Source organism: Lipotes vexillifer, unplaced genomic scaffold (genome assembly GCF_000442215.2).
Source record: "Lipotes vexillifer unplaced genomic scaffold, Lipotes_vexillifer_v1.1 scaffold1143, whole genome shotgun sequence".
NCBI lineage: Eukaryota > Metazoa > Chordata > Mammalia > Artiodactyla > Lipotidae > Lipotes > Lipotes vexillifer.
The window spans coordinates 137,290-159,878 of NW_006770581.1; the positions used below are offsets into that span (position 1 = coordinate 137,290).

General features: G+C 49.4%; 1 protein-coding gene across 2 annotated transcripts in view; it reads right to left on the reverse strand.

Moving 5' to 3' along the window:
- ARHGAP22 (Rho GTPase activating protein 22) overlaps nt 1-22,589 on the reverse strand; it is a 173,556-nt gene that overhangs the window by 36,877 nt on the left and 114,090 nt on the right. The window contains exon 4 of one of the 2 annotated variants that reach the window (XM_007446231.1): nt 10,765-10,941. In XM_007446231.1, the coding sequence (XP_007446293.1) occupies nt 10,765-10,941 (177 nt within the window). The remainder of the gene's footprint in view (nt 1-10,764; nt 10,942-22,589) is intronic. The other variant, XM_007446232.1, reaches the window with a different exon arrangement.

The window sequence follows — 22,589 nt, forward strand, 5'->3', positions numbered from 1 at the left end:
AGGTAGCGTCTTGCCCGCCGCCCGCCCCAGGCCCGGACCCTGGAGCGAGGGAGGCAGGGCCTGGGCCCGGCGAGTTCCTGAAACGCTGCTCCTGGAGTCGGCCCCCGTGGCGCTCCCGGCTCAGACCTCTGACCGGCTTCTTCCTAACGCTCGGTGTTACAAGCACCTGTAGGAATACTAGCAACTTCTAATGATCCGCCCCTTCTTCCTGGTCAAGGGCTCGCTTTAGGAAACTCCTCTCCCCGAAGAATGGGAGGCAGGTGTTCCAGGTGGAGGCCAGGTGATTTTGGTTTGGGTCAAGCAGCGGGGTGAGTGCCTAGCCCAGTCTACAGCTGGGCTGCTGTCTGTGGAGCTGGCGTTCAGGGCTCCAACCCTCTGCCTTGCTAAGGGGCCAGCGCCCCAGTGCCACGGAGGGTGCTTAGGACTTAACACAAGCGTCTTGTGCAACCCTGAGCTGTATGAGTATTAATGTCCCATTTTACAGATGAGGCAGCTGAAGCTGAGAGGTTTTGTAATTTTCCCAAGGTCACCCAACTAGTAAGTAACAGATCTTCAATTCAAACCTATATTATCTTTCTGCAAAGCCTGAGTTCTTCCCAGAGTAGGATTCTATCCCAGAGGAAAAAAACCACAATCCCACACTTCCAGAGGGTGCAAAGTGTGAGGACCGAGATGGGTGCACAGCTTCAGGCATTCACCAGGAGGGCAGGTGGACAGAGAAGCAAAGCTGGGGCCCTGCAACATCAGAAGGGGTGGAGGTCCCCAGGGGTCTGTGGGCAGAATTCTGTAACGGAAGGGCTTAGGGGAGCCCTGGGGCTGGAAGGGGTGGGAGCTCATCTGAAATCCAGTGTGTAGGGTAGGGTCACTTTTTTTGCTCTTACTAAGCAGGGCCTAGACCAGAATGAGGCAAGTGAATTTTGCACTTCAGGTGCAAGGTTAAAGGGGGTGCCAAAAATTTCAGTAATCAAGAGAAATATTTTTGCGATATTTGAGAAAATACAAATTAATGACAAAAAAATCCATGATGAACAAAATATCAAAATTTTAAAGACAGGATCCGATCCTGTACTTGCACAGACTTTGAGAGTGAGTGCCTCATCTGCCTCACCCACAGATCCTGTCTTTATTTAAAATTTTGATAGTCTGTTTATCATGGTTGTGGTGGGCTAAACAATGCCCCCCTCAAGACGTCCATGTCCTAATCCCTAGAACCTGTGACGTTGCTACCTTACCTAGCAAAAGGGATGTTGTAGATAGGATTGAGGACAAGAGGTTATACTAGATTATCTCACGGGGCCTTAAAAAATGGAGGTAGAGGGAAATTTGACTACAGAAGAGGAGGCAACATTAGGAAGAATGTGAGCAGCTTCTAGGAAGTGGAAGAGGCAAAGATCCACTCTCCCCTGGTGCTCTCAGAAGGAACCAGCCCTGCTGACGCCATGATTTCAGTATCTTCAATATCATAAAAATTCAGTTCTTCCGACTGCCGACTTTTAGAAGGGTGAGCAAATAAATCTGTGTTATTTTAAACTGCTGAATCTGTGACAATTTGTTAAAGCAGCAATCGGAAACTAACACAATGGATTTTTTAGCATTAATTTTCATTCTAAAAAATTAAATATTCATCCTGATCACTGAGTTTTTTGGTGCTCCCTTAAATTTTGTGCCCCAGGCCAGGGAGGCTCCCTAGTCCTGGTCCTGATGCTACTGTGTGGGGTGGGGGCTGAAGTCCTCCCGAGTGCTGGGAACGTGGGGAGGGGCTCGGTGCTCTCCCCTCCCAGAGTTCAGGTACACGTGAAGGCGGAAGGGGTGGTTCATGGGGCCAGGGGGCCGTAAGTCAGGGAGTATCCTGCCCTCAACCTGCCGGAAAAGCCTGGAGCCCCCATGGCCCACAGTCCCCAAGGTCTGATCAGCTCTGCCCATGTTAAAGAGAAGGGTCCAAGGGCTCAGGGGAGGCACCTACTCTGGGGGAGGCGGGTCCTCCCAGGTAGGCAGAGGGCTCTGGCAACTGACTTGCTTTCTCTTTTCTGAGCCACGGTCTCCCCACCTGTATGGTCAGAGAGTTAGACTGGCCAATCTCTAGGGAATCCCTCCACCCAACCTCCTGCCCAGATTCCCCGGATGGATGGAGGTCTGCAGCTGCCCCCCATCTAGAAGGCTCTGGACTCTGATGCGCACTGCCACAATGAACTCTAGGTTAAACCCTGGCCAGGTCAACACCCACGTCACCTTGTGGAGGTCTTTTTAATCCACGGGGCCTGAGATGGGGGATGGGTATGCAAAGATAGTCATGAAACTTTCCTCTTGGGGTGGGCCAGGGAGCTGAGAGGCTGGGGATCTGCCCTCTCACACGAGCGCCTGGTGACAGGTGGCCTCTTGAGCTGGGGTGGCTCTTGTTTCTGGGCTGGGTCCAGGACCTCGGGGACTACCTCTGTCCTCAGTCTTGCCTCCCTCCCCCTGTCCCCACACCACTCTTAAGACAACGCAGATCCAGAGACTAAGGTGCCTGGCAACAGAGCATCCTTGAATGGGCTCACCCTGGAGGCAGGCTGCCCCTGCTCCCAACCCTTCTGTGTGCTGTTAGGCAAGTTGCTGAACCTCTCTGGGCCTCTCTGTCCCTCTCTACAATATAATTTTGATACAGTGAATGAACCACTGTCAAGAGTAGCAAATGGCAAGCACGAGACCCCTTCCTCTTTCCTCTGACTGATGTGGAGGACCAAGGCTGTCTGGGAAAAAACTGCGAGCCAGCGAACCCGACCATAGGACACCCCGAGGACTCCCGGCATCCTTCTCTCCGGACCCGGCATCCAGCCCCAGGGCTCTGGGTTAGAATGCTGGCTTCCTGCTTACTTCTTTGGGACCTGGACAGATTACTTGAGCCTCTCTGCTGCCCAGTCTCCTCACCTGTAAAAGGGGCTATAGCAGGACTGATTCCAAAGGCTTATTGTGAAGGTCAGCTGGGGTGCAGAGCCCCGCACCGGGACACGCTGAATGAACATTAGCTGCCCTGGACCCAACTTCTCCCCTTGCAGCTGGGAGTCACCAGGACATCACGCAGTGTTGCTGGCACACACCCTCCACTGGCCTCATCTTAGCAATGGCCATGACAAATTCTTTTCCAGCCCTGGGATCTGAGCTCTTCTTAGCACACATGGAAAGCCAGGCAAGCCCAGCTGCAGGGGCATTTCCACCACAGCTGCTGGGAGGGAAGGCAGACTTAACCAGCCAGCAAGGTGGGTAAAAGGCAGTTAGTTGAGCAGTTAGCATCCTGAGTTTCACAGGAAGCAGTGGTGAGCAGCCCCCTATAAATCACCCCTGCTGGCTTGCCAGGCTCTCCCAAGATAAGGCGGCTGCTCCTCCACCCTGTTCTCCTGGGAAACGGCCCCGGGCTCCCTGGCTGCCTGTCAGTGGGGTCTGTGGCTGGGGGCTATTTCCCCTGTCCTGGGGATCTAATCTCGAAGGCTCCTGGAGCACTTCAGGGGAGAAGCCTTGAGGGCTACAGGGGAAGGAGGCCCAAGGGTGCTGTGTACTGACCCATATACTAAGAATAGGACGGCCTCTGTGAGCTTGGGGCTGGATGGGGTCCAAGGCCTGTGGCAGCAATTTCTCCTCCACGTGGCATGTGGTCCCTCAGGGCCCACGAGAATGGGCCCAGGGAACCAGGATCAGACTCAAGTGCCCCTTCTGCCGGCTCAGTGACTGAAGCCCAGCCCAGGTCAGCAACAGTCCTATCTTTCCCCTTTTGAAAAGGCTGCCAGGAAAGACCCAGGCCCACTGGCCTGGTGGGTTAACATCCAGGGGAAATCGAAATAAGACTTTCTCTTCTTGAATCTCCCAGAAGGGCTGGGATCTGGAGTAAGCAGTGCTGGGGAAAAGTGGTCCACTTAAGATCTCAGGCTCCACCACTGCCAGCCTGGGCTGGGGTCAGTGACCTTTCATCCTGAATCTGACTGTGCCTTGAGGGCTTCCGTTTGGAGATGTCATTCCAGCAAATACTGACCACAACCAGCTGGACTAACAAGGTTGCTTTGTGTACCTCCAAGTTGTCCTGAGGCTGGATTTTCTCCAGGTCAAGTGTCCTGCCCTGTGGCTTCTGGGAGCCGCATTCGTCCCCCTCTTTCCCCCATAATTTCTGAGGAACTTAGGACAGGACTGTCAGCTCTGGGGGAGCTCAGGGGAAAGTCTCCAGAGGCCTGTGAGAGCCACACACACATGAGGGTGGGGCCCGGCATGGGCAGCGAAGCTGTGATGGCCACTGCAAGGCTGCCGCCTGGCCCCTCATGCCCCTCCCCAGCGAGGAGCTGTCACTCTGGGCAAGGACACCGTTCCCATACCAGGCTCCTGGCCCCAGGACTGTCACTCTGTGTTGCTGCCTGTAAGGTTGGGACAGTTGCTGGGCTTTGCTCATCAGTGCCACTGGGTAGGGGGCATAGTTAACATGCTACTAGTTACTGAGCGCTAACCCCGACCCCCAGACTCCTGCATCCAACTGCCCACTCAGGATGCCCACTGGTTTAATGACTAACAGGCATCTCAAACTCATACATGCCCAAATGGAGCTGTGGTCTTGCTGCATTGTCCCAAACCTGCTCTAGGCCATGTCTTCCTCACTCACTTAATGACAGTTCTTTCTGTCTGCTCGATCAGACCCCTGGGAGTCCACCTTCACTGCTCGCTTTCTCTCAAACCCACATCCAAGAGATCTTGTAGGTCCTACTTTCAAAACAGATTTGGAATCTGCTCACTTTCACCACCACCCACCATAGTGTAAGCACCCTTGTCTCTCACCTGAATTACTGCAAACAGGGCCCCCAGCTTCCCCTTTTCCCGCTCTGGTCAGCAGTCAGAGCGGCCCTTTTAACTATCTATCAGATCATGTCCTTCCTCTGCCATCAGGCTCCTTTGCATCTGGCCCTGTCCCTCACTCCCTCATCCCACCTGCCTCCGAGCTGGTTCAAGACCACCTCAGATGCTCTCTGTTTTTGCCCAAGCTGTTGCCTGGGTCTGGCACACTTCCACCTGACATCCCCCTGGCTCACTTTCTCACTTCAAGACTTTGGGTGTCACTCTGTCATTAGGCCCACCCTCACCACTGTATTTTAAATGGCTCTATTTTTTTTTTTTTTTCTTTCAGTAGCACTCACCACCTTCTAACACAGCAGTTCTCGAAGTGTGGGCCCCAGACCAGCAGCATCAGTATCACCCGGGAACTTGTTAGAAACACAAATCCTAGTGAGTTGGAAACTCTGGGGGAGGATAAAACAGTCTCCCTTTTCTTCGGGTGGTTCTGATGAGAACAGTTGCTCTGTGCCATGCGATGTACGTTCCTGTTACTCTCTGCCTTGGGGAGTAGAATGGAAGCTCCGTCTGATCCCTGCTGTGTGCCCCGCCCGCACAGTGGCAGACGTTCTGTGTTGAATGAATAGAACTATTTAGTTTTGAGAGTTCTGAGCACTTTGCATCCATTTTCTCTCTTAATTCTCATGACAATTCTGCCAACAGGGCCTCCCCAGGGGCCGTGTTCCTAGAGTTGGGCATGGAAGTCCAGAGATCCACTGGGCAGTGGGGCCCTCTTCACAATATCAAGTCTTCTGATCCATGAACATGGGATGTCTTTCCATTTATTTAGGTCTTTAATTTCTTTCAAGAATGTATTGTCATCTTTAGAGTATTAAGTTTTGTACTTCTTTTCTTAAATATATTGGTAAGTATTTTGTTCTTTTGGATGCTATTATAAATGAAGTTTTCTTAATTTCATTTTCAGTTTTCGCAGCCTTACTGTATAGAAATACAATTGATTTGTGTATATTGACCTTGTATCTTGCAATCGTGCTGAATTTTTTTATTAGAGCTAATAGATTTCTAGTAGATTTCTTAACACTTTCCATATACGAAATCATGTCATCTGCAAATACATTGTTTCTTCCTTTCCAATCTGGATGCATCTTATTTCATTTTCTTGCCTAATTGTTGTGGTTAGAATTGTTCTGGTCTAGTACAATGTTGAATAGAAGTGGTGAAAGCGAGAATCCTTGTCTTGTTCCTGAAAAGCATTCAGTCTTTTTCCATTAAGCATGATGTTATCTGTGGGGTTTTTTGTAGATGCCCTTTAGCAGGTTTAGAAAATTCCTTTCTATCTCTAGACTGTTGAATGTTTTTATCAGGAAATGGTGCTGGATTTTGTCAAATGCCTTTTCTGAGTTGACTGAGATGATCATGTGGTTTTTATCCTTTATTCTATTGATGTATCCCATTAATTAATTTTCAGATGTTAAACCACCCTTGCATTCCTGGGATAAATCTCATTTGGTCATGGTTATAATCCTTTTATATATTGCTGTATTCAATTTCTTTGTATTTTGTTGAGGAATTTCCCATCTATATCCACAAGAGATACTGGTGCTCCAGCGATTCTTCTCTCCCTCACCTGTACCATCGTTGCTGTTTTGTCTCCCAACTTAAAAAAATAAACAAAACTCTCTTCACCTGACTCCCTCCTCCAGCTACTGTCCCATTTCTCTTTTTCCCTTTACAGCAAACATTTTGAAAGAGTTGGCTATGATCACACTTCAATTCCCCTCCTCTTATCCTTTTTCATACCCACTATTATCAGGCTTTACTTCCAGGACTCCACCAAAACCACCCTTGACAAGTCAACCATGGACTGTGCTCACCATCTGTTCTCTCCTGGTTGATCTATTGGCAGTGCACAGATACGTCTTTCTTAGATGCTCTCTTCACTCAGCTGAGGGAGCCCACTTGCTCCTGGCTCTCCTCATCCCCTGTGCTGGCTTCTCCTCTGCTCCCTGACTTCCCACCTGGAAGCAGCTCAGGGCTCAGCCCTGGTCCTCTGCTGTCCCTCCACTAGCTCCATGGTGTCTCATCCAGCCTCATGGCTTCAAACCCCATTTAGGTGTCAATGGCCCCCACATTCTCTCTCCAACCCAGTCTTCTCTCCTGGTCTCTAGACGTAAATGTCAAATTGCCTATGTGATACCTTAAACTTGAGCCTCTAACATGTATCCCAGGATAAGCCCCAAAGTGAACTCTGCATCTTCCTTCCAAATAACTGCACTTCTTGTGTTCTTTCTCATCTCAGTTAACAGCTAATCCATCCTTCCAGTTGGCTTAGATCAAAACACCTTGGAAACACCCTTGACTTATCTCATTCTCTTACACTTTCACCCATTCCAGTAGGGGAAATACCATTGGTTCTACCTTCAAAATATATCAAGAACTCAATTATTCCTCATCACCGATGCCATCCTGAGCCAAGCTGCCATCACCTCTCACCTGCACGATTGTGTAACGAGCTTCTAACTGGTCTCCCTGTTTCTGTCCTTGCTTCTTTCATCCATTCTCAACACAGCAGCCAGAGGGATCCTGCTGGGACCTGAGTCAGGCTTGGCCACTGTTCTGTTCAAGCCCTGCCAGTGACACCACCTCGCTCAGAGGAAAAGCCAGAGTCATCACCGTGACAAGGTCCTACTGATCTACCAACCCTTACCTCCTCTCTCCCCTTTCACAGACTCTGCTCCAGCCACACTGGCCTCCTTGCTGCTCTTCCAACCCCTGCCGTCTGCCTCCAAAACGCTCTGCCCAGATGTATGTGTAACTCACCCCTTCGTCTCCTTTACTCAAATATCACTAAACTCCAAGCCCCCAACACTCCTGCTTGCCCTCCCCACCTCATCTGCCTCCACTGCGCTCTCTACCATCTAACCTACACCAGGCTTACTTGCTTGCTGTCTGTCTCCTTTCTTAGAATGTACACCCCACGAGGGCAGGGACCTTGTCTTTCCCACTCACTGCTGTGTCACCAGCCCCCAGAACACATCCTCAAGTGAATGACTGACTGGTTGAATGAATGCCCAGACAAGAGGCACTCCATCAGGGCCACCCCTGGGCAGGCCATCGGCAGTGACCGGCTCCCCTACCCCGCTGGCCGGCGTTTTCTCTGTGGGGTGCCCAGGCTCTCCCCTGACTGCAGCAGGCACGCTGCCCACTGGTGCCTGTCAGAGGTGGCCGCTCTCTGCCAGAACAAATATGCTTGAAAGGGCTCACGGGCTCCGTTATTAAACAGTGAAAGAAGGGCTGATCCTCTAAGCCTCCTTTCCAGGGGAACCCAGGCTAATAACAGCTTTGCCAGGAAACCTGCAGAGGCGGATGGAGACCCCCTTCAAGTGCCAAACTTGCCCGGACATGTCTGCCACCGCTAACCCCTGGGATTTCTGCCTTTCCACTATATTTCTGGTAGAAAGGAGATAAGCGCCTTTGATGGTGGTTCCTGTTTTAATTCTTGTGACTTCTTCGGCACACGGCACACAGCCTGAGAAGTCTGATAAACGCTGGGGAAAGAGGACCGGGGGAGGGGCAAACCTGGTTTCTATGTGGGATTCTGCAAATGGTCCCCATTTAGCAAGTACAGAGAGAGACAGACAGAGAGACAGAGAAAAACAGGCAGACAGGCACGTGTGTGGGTCAGGGAGCCAGCACACTGAGTACAGGTAGACCACATGTGACATGACAGTGCCCTGGATGGGCTGGGACAGAACACAGCCTTTGGGGTCAGAACATCTGCCTCTGTTTCTCAGCTCTGCTCCTGACTAGCTGTGTCATCTTGGGCAAATTACTTAGCCTCTTTGACCTTTAATTTCTCTCCTTTCTTTTTAGTTTTTGATTTTTTATGTAGTGAAATATGCAGACATTCAAAAAGTATTTAAAGCACATATGCACAGAGATGCAGAGTATTATAAAATGAGCACCTGTGTAACTAGGCCTGCTATCCTGACTTTTATGGCATTCATTTCTTTGCTTTTCTTTATATTTTTGCTGCCTAATTATTTACCCATAAATAACATGGTTTCCTTCTGCCCTATTTTCGACTTTATGTAAATAGAATCACAGCATGTTCTCGGGCTGCCCTAGTCTCACCGTATGTTTTTAGGATTCATGCATGCCGTTGGGTAGAGCTGTAGTTCATTCATTCTCCCTGCTGTAGAGTTTTCTGTTGTAAGAGTGAATTGCGTTTATTTCTCCATTGTATTGTTGCTAAATACTTGATGCTTTTTGTAACTCATTTAAAGAGTCTCTTGCTAGCCAAGACCATGGCAATGTTCTCCTTTCCCTGGTGCTCAGAGGTGCTACCTGTCATAAATCCAAGTCCAGAGGCATGGGCGTCTGCGCTCTATTCTGTGCCATTGGGTCACTTTCAACCACCTTGCACCAAAGGAAGCCCGTGGAGGCTGCAGAAGTCCCTGGGTGGGCTTGGGTTTTCCCAGCTCATTAAATTAGGGCTGTGGGTCAAAGGTGCCGTGATCACCAGGGGGCAGGGAGGCCATGGCTAACAGTGTGGAGCCATTTAGGAAGCCCCCAAAGGTGAGCTTCTGCCCCTGCCTGGATGGTGCATCAATCAAACACTGTGAAACATGGAAAGAGAGAGGATGTCCATGGTTCATGTGGTCAGAACACAGCTGGCCCAAAGGCCCCTGTCTCCACACTTAGCTGGGGGTTGGTGACCCCAGCCCAGCTGACATGGTGAACCTTTCTAAAAGCCCTTTTCATGATGACTGCACAGGGACACCGACCTACAGAGACAGCACCTGCACAGCTGGGCGGCAGCGTTCCTTGCTCCTGCGCCCCACGTCAGACCATCAGCAAACCCTGCAGTCCCACCTTCAGAACACGTCTCAGCTGACCGCTCTCCACGGTCTCCTCTACTCCCACACGCGCCCAGGCCCCGCACCCAGGTCCAATAACTGTCCCAGCCTGCTTCAGCTGCTCTTGTCTCTATGACCCACCCCTCACACGGCAGCCAGATGACTCTTCTTATGAATATAAATCAAGTTGTGTCTGTCTCCTGCTCAGAGCCCTCCCTGGTGCCCCATCAATTTAGAACAAAATCTGGAAGCCCCACTATGTCCCCAAGGCCTCAGGTCCTCCATCCTCCTGTCCTCACTCCCTCAGACCCTCTGGCCTTCCTGAGGGTCCTCGTGTTTCCATGGCCCTTTCCCAACCCAGGGTGTTTGCACTCGCTGGTCCCTCTGCCTGCATGCTCTCCCCCGCATCTCCTGGATCTCCTGGTGACTTCATTAAGTTGGCTTAATGAACAACACCTGACACAGTGCCCCCCTCCATCCTCCACTTGGCTCTACTTTGCTCCCTGTGTTTCTCCCTACTAGACATCACGAGTCACCTTTACTTGCCTGTCGTTTGTCTCCCCCAGGACAATGGAGGGGGAGGGGAGGGCAGCAGCATCCTCTCTTTGGTTTCCCACTGAATTCTTAGCACCTGGAATACCACTCCATACATTTGAGGCACCCAGTAAAAGTGTAGAATAAAGGAGCAGGTGAGTAAATGGCAACCTTTGTTTTCAGGTCAGGGACAGAGAGCCATGCTGGGGCCACAAGCCGCATCAGAGGGAAGGACACGGTACCTCGCCATCCGATATGACCCTGAGTGTCCACTTCTGGCCTAAGTGTAGGCCACCCATACACACCCAGCATTCAGCGGGGTCTGGACACAGGGAGGCAAGGACACACAAGCCCCAGGGCTATCCAGGCAGAGGAGGGCATGTTTTTGAAAAGTGGTCCAAATCTCCCCTGCGAGGACCTGCTTAGTCCACCGAGGGGTGACCCCTGAGGGCCAGCAGCAGAAGAGGACGACACTGCCTGTCTGCAGTAGGAAGCGTGGGACTCAGCCAGCAAGACCTGAGTGAGAGGGATCTTGCAGGCTCAGAGCAGGGCGGAGGGGCGTGATTACCTGGAGGCAAGGGTTCTAGAGGGTGAGCATGCGCGCTACGGGCCGTACCTCCGCCGAACGGGGCCCAGATGACCCGGCGGATGGCCTGCACCCAGTCCTCCATGTCCCGCTGGGAGCTGGCCATGAGCAGGAGCGCCTCGGGGTTGGCCGGCACCTTCTCCCGCTCCCCGGCACCACCTGCAAGACAGGGAGAACAGGCTTACTGCAGGGACCCCGGCGGACACGGGGGGCCTCCCCCATAGGGCTCTCTCCAGTCCCGACCACAGCTGGCTTTCATTCCCTGGGGTGTGAGAAGGTCGTCTCTCCAAAAACCACTCAGCAACAGCTGCGCTTTTTGGTTCTATACTGGCAGGCCACCCCCTTCCCACATCCCACATCCCACATCTGGCTTTGGGGCCCTCTTGGGTTTCTTTTTCTCCCTTAGTCTTCTTTGTTATTTCTCCACAGCATTAAAATCATCCTGGGGTACTAGCAGGAAAAAGCATGCAGATGTGACACCAGCTCAGAGAAGTTTGGATGCCAGAGGAGCTTCGCTATGTATCTTATTTAAATCAACTTCACACATCTGAAATGCACAGCTAAATGTCACTATGTGCTATATGTCACTTATGTCACTATAAGCTAACCAGGCTTATCTGCTGGTGGGGTGAGTCGCAGAGATCCGTGTTCCCAAGTGGGTGGGATGACAGGAGAACTGTGAGACCCAGGCTGACCCTTGCTGGGGCCCGCAGCCCAGTGACAGACCAGACAGGAGTTAAGTGCTTACTGAGCTCTTGGTACCTGCCTTCCAGTGAACTAGAGCGGTGCCTGATTCTTCTAGTTAACAAAGCCGACAGACTCACCTGCCCTCCTAGGATTCTTTCATCTTCGCAATGCCTCTGAGTGAGGTACTATTACTATCTGCATTTGACAGACAAGGAACCTGAAGCACAGAGTGATTAAGGAACTTGTCTGAATTCACACAGCTAATACGTGGCAGAGTCAGGGATTCAAAGTCCCCAGCTCTGGGCTGGGGCTGGGACCCCACCCCCTGCTCCCCCCATTCCCCATGAACGAGGCAACCTGCTGGGGTCAGGCTGACAGTGGTCACAGCAAGGCCGCTGAGGACTGGGGAAACTGAGGGGACGGCTCTGAGGGCTGGAGCATGGGATGAGGTGCATCCTTGCTAGGGGAGTGCCACAAGTGAGGCCTGGAAGCTGGGTAGTGGGAAAGCAGGCTGGAGGGGCCCACGGGGCCCAAAGCTCAGGCGAGTGGTGCGCCAGGGTCCTAGGATGCCTTTTGAGCCCCGCAATATACACACACTAGCCCAGCTCCTTTGGGCCCGGGCAACAACTGGGCAGCAGCACTGCAGCGGTGGAGAGGTGGAGAGGAAGGGAGCTTGAGACAGCAGAGCCTGAAGCCCAAGAGACAGCGCAGGCCGATGAAAAACAAAGATTGTACCCACAGCTGGGGCAGCTGCATGGTCATTCACGGGGCAAGGGCACCGCCACTGAAAAGGGGACAGCGGCTCTGCATCTTTAGGGTCCCACTCAACGTGGACCATGAGGCCTGGGGTGGCCGAGTGTTCCATGTGGGGAAGGGAAGCCAGGTGTTGCCAGGAAGCTTTTCCATGTATGCTTTTCTGGAAAAACATCTCCAGATGACTCAGAAGGGACCTGGAGATGGATGGCTCTAAGAATTTGTTGTGGTTACTTGGTTGTCCTAAATGAATACTCAGGTTTGTATCTAACTGGAATTTCTCATTTTTTTCAATTCTTTTTCCTAAAGAGGGCCACCCACGTCATAGAAGCTTCATTTACGAAACCTGGATCCACCTTGCCCAGAGGTTGACAGATGCTCTCATGTTCAGCTGTGCCCCCGCCCAGGGTCCTGCTCTAAGCCTGTGTGTTTAACTTTTCAAGTATGTATGTTTATTCATGTATATTTGTATATATGGATAACTTTTTAAGAAACTGCCACAAACTGTTCTGCAAAGTGATTGCACCACTTAATGTTGCCACCAGCAGTGTATGAGGGTTCCAGTTCTTCCTCACCAACACTTGGTATGGCCGGTCTCTACTTATAGCCATTCTAATGGGTGTGTAGGAGTAGAGCACTGTGTTTGAATTCGCATTTTCCAAAAGATGTTGCACATCTTCTTATGTATTTAATTGCCATCCATGTGCCTTCTCTGGTGAAATATCTGTTGAAATCTTTTGTCCATTTTTAAAACAGGTTGCTCATTTTTCATTACTGAGTTTTGAGAGTTCTTTACATCTTCTGGATACAAGTTCTTTATCAGATATATGCTGTGCAAACATCTCTCCCAGTCTGTGTGTTTTCTTTTCATTCTGTGAACAGTGCGTTTCCAAGAGCAGAAGTTTTTAACTTGGATGAAGCTCAACTTATCAATTTTTTCTGGTTTTGTATCTAAACAATCTTTGCTTAACCCAGGTCATAAGTTTTCTCCTAGATTTTCTTCTAGAAGTTTCATGGTTTTAGGGTTTACATTTAGGTCTATGAGTTAGTTTTTGCATATGGTGCAAGGTATGGATTGGAGTTCATCCTTTTATAGATGGATGTTCCGTTGTTCCAGCACCATTTGTTGAACAGACGATCCTTTCCCCACTGACTTGCCAGTGCACCTACACAGGTGATCGTGCTATCTGCGAATAAAGACAGTTTTACTTCTTTCTTTCCAATCTGGGTGCCTTTTATTTCTGATTCTTGTCAAATCGCGCTGACTAGAGCCTCAAATAGGATGTTGAATAGAAGTGGTGAGAGTGGACATCCTTATCTTGTTCTTGATCTTATAGCAAAAGCATTCAACTTTTCACCATTAAGTATATCTATTGTAGGTTTTTTGTTGATGTCCTTTCTCGGGCTGAGGAAGTTCTCTTCTATTTCCAGTTTGCTGAGAGGTTTGTTTGTTTGTTTGTTTGTTTTGCGGTACGCGGGCCTCTCACTGTTGTGGCCTCTCCCGTTGCGGAGCACAGGCTCCGGACGCGCAGGCGCAGCAGCCATGGCTCACGGGCCCAGCCGCTCCGCGGCATGTGGGATCTTCCCGGACCGGGGCACGAACCCCTGTCCCCTGCATCGGCAGGCAGACTCCCAACCACTGTGCCACCGGGGAAGCCCGAGAGTTTTTTTTTAATCAGAAATGGATATTGGGGTTTTGTCAAATGCTTTTTTCTGTATCTATTGAGAGATCACTTTTTTCTTTTTAGTTTGCTATTATGATGAATCACACTGACAGATTTTCAAATGTTAAACTAGCTTTTCATTCCTGAAATTCCAACGGGTCATGATGTATTATCCTTTTTATTATTGTTGGGTTCAATTTACTAAAATTTTGTTTAGAATTTTTCATCTATATTCATGAAGGATATTGGTATGCCATTTTCTTTTCTTATGTCTTTGTCTGATTTTGGTATCAGGGTAATGCTGGCCTCACAGAATAAGCTGTTAAGTATTCCCTATTTTTCAATATTTTTGGAAGAGTTTGTGTAGAGTTACTATTTTTTTTTTTTTTAATATTTGATAGAATTCACCAATGAAGCCACCTAGACCTGGACTTTTCCTTGTGGGAAAGTTTTTTAATAAATTAAATTTCTATAACATATACACCTATTTCTTCTTGAGTGAGCTCTGTAGTGTGTCTTGCAAGGAATTTGTCTGTTTCATCTAAGTTGTTGTATCTATTGACAAAAAGTTGTTCACAATATTTCCCTTATTATCCTTTTAAGTATTTGGTAGTGAGGTCACCTCACTCGTTTATATTATTGGCGATTTATGTCTTTTCTTTTTTCCCCTGATCAGTCCTGCTAGAGGCTTACTGATTTTATTAATCTCAAAAAAGAGCTTTTTGTTTTACTGACTTTATGTCTTTTTCTTTGTTTTTCTGATTAGCAAACTTTTAAAGGGCTAGATAGTGAATATGTTAGGTTTTGGGGCCATATGGTCTCTGCCAAAACTACCTACTCTGCTGTTGCAGCTAGAAAGCAGCCATAGACAATATGTAAGTGAAGGAGCAGGGCTGTGTCTGTGCAAAAATTTGTCTACAAAAAGAGGGAGCCAGCCCACAGGTTGTAGTTTGCCAACTTGTATCTCATTAATTTACACTCTGATCTTTATTATTTCTCTTCATCTGTTTACTTTGTGTTTAATTTGGTCTTATTTTTCTAGTTTCTTACAATGTTTAGTGCTATAGTTGCCCCCCTAAGTACTGCTTTAGAGGCATGTACAACACTTGTATATTGTTTTTTCGTTTTTATTCAGCTCAAAATGTCTTACCCTTTGGATTTCTCCTTTGACCTATGGGTTATTTAGAAATGTGTTATTTCCAAGTTTGGGAGATTTTCGAGAAATCTTTCTATTATTGATTTCTAATTTAATTCCACTGTTTTCAGAGAAGACATGTTGTATGATTTGAATCCTTTTAAATTTATTAAGACTTGTTTGGGGATTAGAATACATCTTGCTAAGCATTCTGTTTGCACCGAGAAAAATTACTCTGCTGTGGTTGGGTGGAGCGTTCTATAAATTAGTTTTTTTTTTTTTTTTTAATTTTCCATATTCTTACTGACTTCCTGTCTACTTGTTCTTACAGATTTTGTTTCTAAGATTTATTTGGTGGGTCCAGAGTTCTCAGTATAGAGCTAATAACTCCCCACTGCTGAGAGAAAACCCTTCTGTGTATGCTATGCAATGCCCCAGGAGTCCAATGGAAATAGGCACTATTTCTTGCCCTGTGTCAGAGTGGTCAGTGTTGCCTCTAACCCTTTCCAGTGGTTCTTTCCTCAGCCTCAGGAAATGTCCTCATGTGCATGTGGTGATGAGCTCCCAAGGGGGTTTTTCTCTTTGAGTAGCACTTTCCTCCTTGGTATTCTAACCTGAAAACTCAAGATGCTTTGGTCTCCCCAGCTGTCTCTTTAACTCATGGAGTCCGCTGGGCTCCACCTGGGTTTCCCCTTCCTGCATCACAGCCTGAAAACTTTCTCAAGCCAGTAAGCTAGGGCAGGTGTAGGGCTTGCCTCGTTTGTTTCCCATCTCTTGCTGGGGTGAGGGTGCGGTGTCACAGTCCTTCACTGCCTAATGTCTAGTACCTTGAAAAACATTGTTTCATATTATTTGTCCTTTTTGGGGGGGGGGGTTGTTTTAGGTGGGATAGTAAATCGGTCCACCAATCTTATTCAGAAGGGAAAGTCCTGCAACCACTTCTAAGGGCCCACTATACGTAAACCACTGTGCAAGACAGTTAACACGCACAGTCACATTTAATCCTCATAAACACCGTGGGAAGGAGTGCTACTAACTCCATTTTACAGATGAAGAAACTGAGGCTCAGAGAAGTTAAACAGTTAGCTCACAAACAAACAAATGGAGGGGCCAGGATTTAAACCCAGGTTTTTTCAACTATAAACTCATTCTTTTTGCAATAGAAAACCTCCTCTATGTTAGTGGAGGGGAATGCAAGGAAGATAAAATAATAGGTCATCAAAGCCAACATTGGGATTTTCTATAGCATTCAATTGTGTACGCTTACCTTGTCCTCTGTTACTTAGGAAAGATTAGTATTACCTTTAGTTAAGGAAAAAAAAAATTCTAACAGCAAACATTTCAGGAAGAAATGCATTATGAAGGATGAAGGACTCTTGTTACTGTTTCTGGCTTTTCCCTTTTCTTGCATTTCCACCTATCCTGCCCCATACGCCTTTGTTTGAGGCCCTCCTGAACAGTGCTGAGAGCCAGACCTGGGTGAATGCTCAGATCCACCAGGTGGAGCGCAGGGACTTAACTTCCCCCAAATGTCAGGCACACACGTGTAAGGTGAAGAAAATGGGGGTGCCTACCTTTTTGGGAGAATGAAATGAGCTATTCCCTTAGCTTAGCACCTGGCAACTAACAAGCACTCTCTAAATGTTCACATTTATTATCACACTCAATTAAATCCAGTATGGAGCAGAGTTTCTCCACCTCAGCACTAATGACATTTTGGGCCAGATAATTCTACACTAGGGTGGCAGCGGCTGACTTGTGCATAGCAGGGTGTTTAGCGGCATCCCTGGCCTCTACCCACTGGACGCCGGTAGCAGCCTCTCCCTCCCTCCCAGGTTTGACAATCAAAAATGTCTCCACATGTTGCCGAATGTTCCTTGGGGGGCAAAGCTGCCCCCAGTTGAGAAGCATTGATAAAGAGCAAGGAGATCTATACTTCCTATGAGTCTAAATGACTTTATGATTCTACCGGTGTGGGACATCCCACAGGCACAACATGGCTTGTCTGCAAATCATCACTACCTCACCCATCACACCAGCTTCCTCTTGTGCTCCTATCTTAGTGCTGGGCAACCAGGTGCCCAAAGCAGAAAGTTGGGAGTCACTAGGCCTTTTCCCTCCCCTTGTCCCCATACTGACCCATAATGTCCCCTGGTGAGCTCATCCAGTCTGAGAGCTTTAACTGCCGTCCCTATGCAGATGACTTCCAGGTTCACCGCTCCCTGCCCTCCAGACCCCTCTGTGCCCTCACCCAACAGCTCCACTGAGATGTCTCCAGCCATCTCCCACTTACCAGCTACAAAATCCAACTCCAGATCTGCCACCCCTTCCCTTCTCGAGTGAGGGCAACTCCACCTTCTCGTTACTCAAGTGGAAACCAGACACATCCTCAGCTCCACTCTGTCTCATATCCATTCCTATCAGCAAATTCTACTGGCTCTTCCTTCAAAACATATTCAAAATCTGACCATGTTTCACTGGCCCACCTGGTCCAAGCCACCTTCATTTCTCCTCTGGCTTACTGGCATGGCTAGGCTCCCTACCTTGCCCCCGACTGCCTGTTCTCAATATGGCAACACAGTGACCCAGTTAAGCCCCAAACTAGCTCACGTACCTCTGCTTAAAATCCCGCAGTGGCCCCCCTCTCAGCAAAGTCCGTGCGGTGATCTTCCAGGCCTCCTGACCTCTTGCCGGCTACTCCTCTGGCCTCACTGCTGCTCTCTGCCTTGCTCTTTGTCATTCCGCAGACAGCTGGGCACGCCTCTGCCCCAGGGTCTTTGCACTTGCTTCCCCTTTGCCCTTGTTCTTGCTTGGAAAGCCATTCTTCCAGACACTGCCATGGCATGCTCCCTCACCTCCTTCAGGTCTTCCTTCAAGTGTCACCTTCTTTGGGAATCCTTCCTGACCACCCTTATTGAAACCTCAATCCACATCACCCACTGCAACCTGGCCCTGCCTTAATCTTTCCATAGCACTTATCACAATCCAGTACACGTATTTTATGTGTTTATATGACATGATTATTTACACTGTTTATTTTCAGCCTGCCCCCATTCTGTCTGTTTTATAAGCAACTCCAGCACACTGAGCAGTGCCTGGCATGGGGAGGGTGTGCACGGAATCTGTGATGAATGGAAGAATAGCAATAGCAGAACCAAGGTGACTGGCACACACAGAGCACCCACTCTGAGGCAGGCATGATGTTAACAAGCTGATGGGAAGTGCTATCATTATTCCCATAATGACAGCTTCCTAAGTGCTGTCATACCCTCTGTAACCATCATCATGCCTGTGTTACGACAGGGCAGCTGGAGCTCCCAGTGGCCCAGGGCCACCGGACGGGAAAAGGCACAGCAGGATTTGGATTTAGCAGTTTGGGATTCTTTTCATTAAATCAGCTCCACCCTTATGGTGTATCCCTGATCCCAGAGACAAAGAGCCTGAGACAGCCCCCTTGCCCAGCCTGGGTGCTTCTCCTACATCACTCAGTCCTCCCAGGGCACAGTGTCAGAAGTCCAGAGATGTTTAGAAACATGTCCAAGCAGTAAAAGCAGTGAACTAGGACTCCAGGCAGCCTGATTCCTAACCTTGACCCCACTCTGTGCTCACTATTTCAGCCTGTGGCTTAAGGGGAGCGGCCCCTACATGACCCAGCAAGGTCCCAGCCCAGCTTTTCTTCTTCCCAGCTGGGCTTTATTCCCCTCTGGGCTCCTGGGTTTAAGAACTTTCTTTTGAGTTTCTCTTTCCACCAACGTGAGGGATTTGGGGGAGAGGGGGTGACTCCAAAATGCAGCAGATCCTGGCAGGGGTTCCAGGACAAAAACTCCTACCTTGCAACTTTTCTGTATAAGAATTTTCATAATAAAAAGAAAAAAGAATAAATGATATCCGTGAAACCATTTTGTAAACCACTGTAGCCCATGGAACTTCTTGTATGACATTCAGGTCAAAAAGTTGTCATTCTGATGTAATTCATCAAATGATACCTAATGAGCCCAGGATTTATGGAAAATGTTCAAAAATCAAAAGAAATCACTATTTAAAGGTGACAGCAGCTGCAATGTATGACGTGTCACAGGGCCCACCATCATTCTACAGGCTGCCCAGGGGAGCAGGGAGCTCCAGGGAGGCCTCCAACACCTGGATTTCCAGGGGTGAAGGCCAAGCATGGGGATGCAGCTGTCCAGAGCAGCGTAATCCAGTGAAAATATAATGCAAGCCACGTGGATAATTTCAAACGTTTTAGTAGCTACATTAAAAAAGTAAAGTGGGGCTTCCCTGGTGGCGCAGTGGTTGAGAGTCCGCCTGCCGAACACGGGTTCGTGCCCCAGTCCGGGAAGATCCCACATGCCGCAGAGCGGCTGGGCCCATAAGCCATGGCCGCTGAGCCTGCACGTCCGGAGCCTGTGCTCCGCAACAGTGAGAGGCCGGCATACCGCAAAAAATAATAATAAATAAAAAATACTGAAAGACTTAAACTATCTGTAGCTCTTCAGTGACCAGTCCAGACAGTTTAGGTCTTGCCACTTGCTTGTGTTGTGCTGACATCAGCATCTCTTTGCCTAGAGGCATTCTCCACTCTTTTATCCCAATACATCCAAAATAGTATCATTCATTTCAACACATAGTCAGAAACTATTGAGATATTATATTTATATACTTTTTGTACTAAGTCTTCAAGATCTAGGGTGTAGTTTGTACTAAGAATATGTCTGGACTCGCCACATTTCAAGTGCTCAGTTGCCATATGTAGCTGGTGGCTGCAGGACTGGACAGCTTTCAGACAGCCTAGACTAGGGCTGGAGGGGAAGGGGAGAGCCCACTATCCCTAGACATCCTGAGACTGTGTGTGTGTGTGTGTGTGTGTGTGTGTGTGTGTGTGTCCCCAGCTCTGGGCAATGCCTAGTTGCCAGCAGTGTCTCCAAGGTTGGCCTTCCCCGCCCATGCCTGCCAGGCTGCACCGGGCTGAACCTGAGCAGAGGTCCAAGCTTCCCACGTATCCCTGTTGACTCATCTTCACTCAACTTCTTTTGCTTGGAGCCACCAAATGCCACTTGCCCTTTGAGGGTTAATCATCCCCCAGTCTGGTGTCCCTGCAGCCTGCTCTTGACCCTGGCTGTTCACTTACCCCTGGGCAGCTGCCTGCTCCTTTTCAGATGCCTGGCAGGGCAGAAAGGCATGCTGCAAGAACTGGCGGGGCTCTGGTGGCAGGAGGGGCAGCCAAGCTCACCCAGGCCAGGGACAGATGCCAGGCAGACGAGGTGCTGGCAGCTCCAGGTTGCAGCCGCCTCCTGGCTGCCTGTGCGCTCTGCCTGTGGGCTGAGGACCAGACACTTTTCGTCTCTCCTGGGGAACTTCTGTACTTCTCAGTGCCCCAAAGCCGGGACTGACCCGGGTGTGGCGGGGCGAGGAGGAACAGCGGGTTCCTGCGGGGGCCCTCCAGCTGGTGTGGGGGCTGGTGCATGGCCTGCCTGGGTTTCCTACAGTGGAAATCCCAAGGCAGGTCCCAAGCGCCTGCCACCTTGCACACTCTCTCCCCTATATTCTAGGACCGAGAGCACGGGGCTGGACTCCCAGCGCCACCAGCTTTGTGTCTCTGGGTCCTCCTCTCCAAGTGGAGCCTACCTCACCTGGTTGGTGGAGATTAAATGAATACATGGGAGAAGGTTGATAAAATGTAAGGGCTTACTGGCCACATAATGTTTCTACATTTCCATTTCTTCATCAGCAAAATAACTGGACCTAACTTGTGAGATTCTGGTGAGGACTGAATGAGACAAGGAAGCCAGGAGCTGGGCACGACCCCTGCAAATGCTTCCTAAGTGCTGTCATACCCTCTGTAACCATCACCATGCCTGTGTTATGACAGGGCAGCTGGAGCTCCCAGTGGCCCAGGGCCACCCGGATGGGAAATGGCACAGCAGGATTTGGATTTAGCAGTTTGGGATTCTTTTCATTAAATCAGCTCCACCCTTATGGTGGATCCCTGATCCCAGAGACAAAGAGCCTGAGACAGCCCCCTTGCCCAGCCTGGGTGCCTCTCCTACATCACTCAGTCCTCCCAGGGCACAGTGTCAGGAGCCTGGACCACAGGCAGCCCTGAAGATACCATCCTAAAGGGCTGAGGCAGGCAGCAGGCACCAAACTCTGGTGAGAGAGCACAGGGACGGAGGCTGCGCTTGTGTTGATGCCACCTGTTTATCTGCCCATCCCTCCCATACATCTATCCATCAGTCCATCAGTCCACCCATCCCTTCAACAAAGAAAAGCAGTCAACTAAGAGCAAAGCACATCTGCTTAAAACTCCTTGGAGGGCCTAATGTTCCTGGAATAAAAATCCAACTCTGATGTGACCCTGGGCCTCCAGGTCCCCTGATCACATCTCCTCCTACTTACCCACCCTTAATGCCATCAGCCATCCCGGGTCCCTTTCTCTTCCTCAAGCTCACCCTCTTCCAACTAGAATCTCTGCACTTTCAGGTTCTTGGAATGTTGTTCCCCCAGCTCCTTGCAGAGCTGGCCCCCTCTCACCTTCAGACCTTACCTCTAACATCACTTAGAGAAAACCTCCCTGGGTGAGAACATTTGTCAAGTAACTGCCCCTCCTGCCCAATGACTCTCCCACTCTGTTCTCTATAGAATATAGCACAGCGGAAAATTAGCTTATTTATTTGTGTATTTGTTTATTGTGTCTCTGCTAAAGGCATATAAGTTTCATGAAAGCAGACCTTGCCTCCTTTGGCCTCCTGGAATCCCCAGGGACTAGTCCAGTGCCTGGAAAGGGACAGGAGTTCAGTGATTGGCAGTGGTCACTGTGGGGACACATGGAGGGCTCTGTGCAAGTGTCAGGCAATCTCTGTTAATAAAACACTCAAGTTTTATTGGGTGTTTACCACATGCTTGGTACCGTTTTAAGAGCTTTGCATATCTCAGCTCCATATCCTCAGGACAACCCTATAAGGTGATACGATTATGATACCCATTTTACAGATGCGAAAACAGAGGCTGGGGGAGGCTGAGTAATTTGGCTGAGGTCACACTACTAATTACAGTGGCGCTTCCCAACTGGTCAGCAAGGGGAAATTACTTGCCAACTGGTCTCCTAAAGTGCTGGCCACTCACAACCTGTCTTGGATCTGAACCCAGGCAGTCTGGCTGTAGTCTGTCCTCCTGGCTCCATCCCTGTGCTGGGCAGCCTCCAAGGTAGCCCCCCGTGAACCCTGCTTCCTGGTACTGTATTCACACTCTTGGACAATCACCCCCTTGCATGTGGTCTGGACCTAGTATCTCATTAAAATAGAACAGGGCAAAAAGGGACAGGATGTCATCTGTGTGCCCTCCACTGCCACAGCCCTCAGCCGGGAATGCGAGGAGGCTGACAACCCACCTCTGCATTTCTGGATGGCTTTTTTTATTGTCATAAATGCAGAGAGAAAAAGGAGAGAAGGGAAGCGGGGGAGAGTAAAGGGGGCGCTGGGCAGTCACCTGACATGGGGACTCTAATAAAGTACGGGAAGGCTTGTCTTGTGGCCTAAATGTGTGCCACAGAATGCCTCTGAGCATGTAGG